The sequence below is a fragment of the Etheostoma cragini genome, chromosome 6 (assembly GCF_013103735.1).
Source record: "Etheostoma cragini isolate CJK2018 chromosome 6, CSU_Ecrag_1.0, whole genome shotgun sequence".
NCBI lineage: Eukaryota > Metazoa > Chordata > Actinopteri > Perciformes > Percidae > Etheostoma > Etheostoma cragini.
This window is the reverse complement of record NC_048412.1, coordinates 28,579,977-28,584,099: the sequence shown is the minus strand read 5'-3', so window position 1 is coordinate 28,584,099 and position 4,123 is coordinate 28,579,977. Positions and strand designations below refer to the sequence as shown.

At 47.3% G+C, this 4,123-nt stretch overlaps 1 protein-coding gene across 1 annotated transcript in view; it reads right to left on the bottom strand.

The window, feature by feature from the left end:
• Positions 1-224: 224 nt before the first annotated feature.
• The window catches only part of LOC117945908 (calcium-transporting ATPase type 2C member 1-like), a 13,446-nt gene continuing 9,547 nt past the window's right edge, over positions 225-4,123 (bottom strand). The window contains exons 2-7 of the mRNA XM_034873643.1: positions 3,803-3,900; positions 3,535-3,630; positions 2,739-2,828; positions 2,496-2,600; positions 1,335-1,491; positions 225-457 (exon numbers count right to left, since the gene is read on the bottom strand). Of these exons, the coding sequence (XP_034729534.1) occupies positions 225-457; positions 1,335-1,491; positions 2,496-2,600; positions 2,739-2,828; positions 3,535-3,630; positions 3,803-3,847 (726 nt within the window). The 5' untranslated portion in view covers positions 3,848-3,900. The remainder of the gene's footprint in view (positions 458-1,334; positions 1,492-2,495; positions 2,601-2,738; positions 2,829-3,534; positions 3,631-3,802; positions 3,901-4,123) is intronic.

The following is a 4,123-nucleotide window of genomic DNA, read 5'->3' as shown; positions in this document are numbered from 1 at the left end:
CACACACACACACACACACACACACACACACACACACACACACACACACGGATGGTTAGTGGAGTAAAACTAACTTTATTAGATATTAAGCGGGTTTGTCTGGTTTCTGGTAATATAAGAACGTTATGTCTGTTCTGACATGAGTAGTTCACATGAGAATACATTATCATTTTGGGGACCATGTTCAAATCTTGTTGCATTTTGTATTTTTATGTCCCCTCAGTCTAGATAAAGCTGAGTCTGTGTGATGGTTTATCCCCGAAAGCCCATCCCCCCCCCCTCTGACCTATGGACACGGCGGTCTCCTTGGAGTCTCCAGTGATCATCTTGATGGCGACTCCGGAGCTGATGAGCGCGCCCACGGCTTCTTTGACCCCGGACCTCGGGGGGTCGATGATGCCCACCAGACCCAGGAAGGTCAGGTTCCCCATCTCGGAACCGGACGCAAACGCCAGGACTAAAAAAAGAAGAGAGGGGACGGGACAGGGACACACGTCACTGTATATGTCTGTGTTGTTGATCTGCATCTAGTTTCATTAACAGACATGTCATTGCCAAGAGTAACAGTGTTAAAGGGAAGTTCCATGTAGTGTGGGACTATTTCTTCTCATATATCAAAGGGCTTGATACAGTAAGTCTACATCATAGTCTAATAATCACAAACAATGTGGTGGTACAAGGGGTGTTGTCCTTTCAGTTTAGCCGTTACTGCCTTTTGGGGTTGTGTGCCACACTGAGATTAGTGAAATCCATGAAATAATAAAGTTTTCTCATTACAATCAATAACACAAGATGGAAATCGTTTCAGAAACGTTGTAGCTTGCTATGGTTGATTGACGTTAGCTCAAAACCCAAAGAGGCTCAAAAGTAGCCTCCGAGATGCTAACGAGAGACTTCTGTAACGTCTGAAGTAGCCTCCGAGATGCTAACGAGAGACTTCTGTAACGTCTGAAGTAGCCTCCGAGATGCTAACGAGAGACTTCTGTAGCGTCAACACAGTAAAAATGGACCTACTTAACCAAGTTGGTTCACTGCTAGCTTAGCTACAAGCTAGCATCAAACACAACAAAAGCTGTCAGGTGAATGGTGTTTTGAGCTAACGTTAGCATCAACCAACCATAGATAGCTACAACGTTTCTGAAACAATTCCCATCTTCTGTTATTGTTCATAATGAGAAAACTTTATTATGTCATGGATTTCACTAATCTCAGTATGACAGTTATGTCGTAAACCGTTTAAATCTGAGCATGCACGACTCATGTCTGCACTCTCCTCACATCGGGCGGAGACTCTTGCGTTTGAGGTGGTTAAAACAGGACCCTGGTTTGTGTACCTCTGAGCCCAGCTGAGCCCATGTAGCTGATCTGCTGCTGGTACAGCTCCCTCTGCTGCTGGTTCAGAGACAGCGTGGATCCTCGGCTGTTATACGAGCTGCAGAAGCGGATCACCTGCTCGTACGCCCCCTTCATAAAGAAAACTCCCAGCTTATCCTGGAGGGAGGGAGGAAAGAAGGAGGTGAGGAGGGCGGTAAGAAAGGAGGTAGAGAGGGAAGGAGGGAGAGAGGGAAGGTGGGAGGGTGAAGGGTAGGGCAAAAGGGAGGGAGGAAGGATGGGAGAACAGGAGGGAGGGAGGGAGTGCAGCAGGGCGAGAGGGAAGGAAGAAAGGAGGTAGGGATGGAGGGAAGGAGGGAGGGTGGTTGGGAGAATGGGAAAGAGGGAGGGTGAAGGGCAGGGCGAGATGGAGCAAAGGAGGAAGGATGGGAAGAAAGGAGGAAGGATGGAGGGAAGGAGGGAGAAAGGATGGGAGAACAGGAGGGAGGGAGGGAGGGAGCATGGCAGGGCGAGAAGGAGGGAAGGAAGGAGGGAGGAAGAGAGGGAGGACTTTTTCTTAATTAGAAGAAAATCTGTCTTTTAAGACACGATATTATTCCACTTATTATTTCTTATTTATTCATCATTCTATATTTCAGAGCTGTTCATATTGTAATATAATAAAATAATTATATTTATTCTATTTATTCCAGCCTCCTTCGCTACACAATTAAAATAATAACTATCATAATTTACTCCTGCATACGTTGTACTCTTCGTTGCACTACTGGCTCAACCTGTCTATATTAGTGTGTATATATATTGGTGTGTGCGTATTGTTTGTTTTGTGGATTGTTTTGTATGTGTAGGCGCATTGTGAGCAATTAGGATCCAAAGCAAAATTCCTCGTATGTGTCCTCATACCTCGCAAATAAAGCGGATTCTGATTCTGATGATATTAAATGTAGATCTGTAGATTTTAAGAACAGAATTAAAGGGACGCTATGCAGTTTCGTTGCTGCCACGTTGGTGAAAAGAGGTTCTCTGGCTGGCTGAGTACAGGTGGAGGACATGCAGGTGGAGGACATGCAGGTGGAGGACATGCAGGTGGAGGACATGCAGGTGGAGGACATGCAGGTGGAGGACGTGTGGGTGGAGGACATGCAGGTGGAGGACATGCAGACCTGCAGGGTGCGGTGGACACAGCGGACCGCCATCCACTTCTGCTCCGAGCTGAAGGGGTGCTCCTCCAGACGGACGTACTCCTGCTGCAGGCTCTCCAGCCCCATCTGGAGGACAGAGACACAGCTGGATCACACAGTGGAGGAGCTGTGTGTGTGTGTGTGGGTCTGTGTGTGTGTGTGTGTGTGTGTGTGTGTATGTGTGTGTGTGTGTGCGTCTGTGTGTGCGTGCGTGTGCGTGTTTACCTTTATGGCGAGGGCGATCAGCGCTCCCTCCGTCGGTCGTCCCAGCAGAGTGTGGTTCCTGATGACGGAGTCGTTACACACACAGCCGACCTAACACCACAGACAGACAGAGAGACACACAGACAGAGAGAGAGAGAGAGACAGACAGTGAGACAGAGACAGTGAGACAGACAGACATTAAGATTGACAGACAGACAGACAGTGAGACAGACAGTGAGACAGTGAGACAGACAAAGAGACATACAGAGAGAGAGAGAGAGAGAGATAGTCAGAGAGACAGACATAGAGATTGACAGACAGACAGTGAGACAGACAGTGAGACAGACAGAGAGACAAAGAGACATACAGAGAGAGAGAGATAGTCAGAGAGACAGACATTAAGATAGAGAGACAGACAGTGAGACAGAGAGAGAGACAGCCAGAGAGACAAAGAGACATACAGAGAGAGCGAGATAGTCAGAGAGACAGACATTAAGATAGAGAGACAGACAGTGAGACAGACAGTGAGACAGACAGAGAGACAAAGAGACATACAGAGAGAGAGAGATAGTCAGAGAGACAGACATTAAGATAGACAGACAGAGCGATAGACAGCCAGAGAGACAGACAGAGAGACATGTCAAAAACTTTTCTCTGTTAACAAATGAAGAGTCGTGTTTTTTTGATGATAAAACACTTTCATGTGGCGTGAGTCAGACAATATACATTTTTTGAAAAGTCACGTTTTGCACATTTAACCCATTTTTAAAGACAAAGACGTCCCTGGGCGTGCAGCCGCCCCGATGTGTCCACTCACCTCCACGATCTTGCTGATTGAGGGACAGGAGAAGCCGTGGACGACCTCCCCGTCCAGCAACACCTCCCCCGCTCCGTTGTAGCCGACGCCCGTCACCTGCAACACAACGTCACACACACGTCAAAAAGGAAGTCCAACCGGGGAAAAGTAGACCTCTAATTCCTCTTTCTTTTGTTTCATTTTTGGGGATTTCGCCTTTAAGAGACAGGACGGGGTGTGTGTGTGTGTGTGTGTGAGTGTGTGTGTGTGTGTGTGGGGGGGGTCAGACCTCAGCGTGGAGTCCGTCCGACGTGAACAGCTGAGTGACGGTCATCTCGTTCTTGGTCAGAGTTCCCGTCTTGTCGGAGCAGATCACGTTACAGCAGCCTGAAGGACAAAACCACGTTAGCATTCAAAGGGAGACACACACACACACAAACACACACACACGCACACGCACACGCACACGCACACGCACACACATAATTAGAAGATTAGAAAAGCAGAAATTAGGAATTATTGAGACTAAAATGGAATGGATGTTGATGATAATCACAGACTGGAATATGTCAACTTTTACTCAATACTATTTCAACAACACTTCCATTTG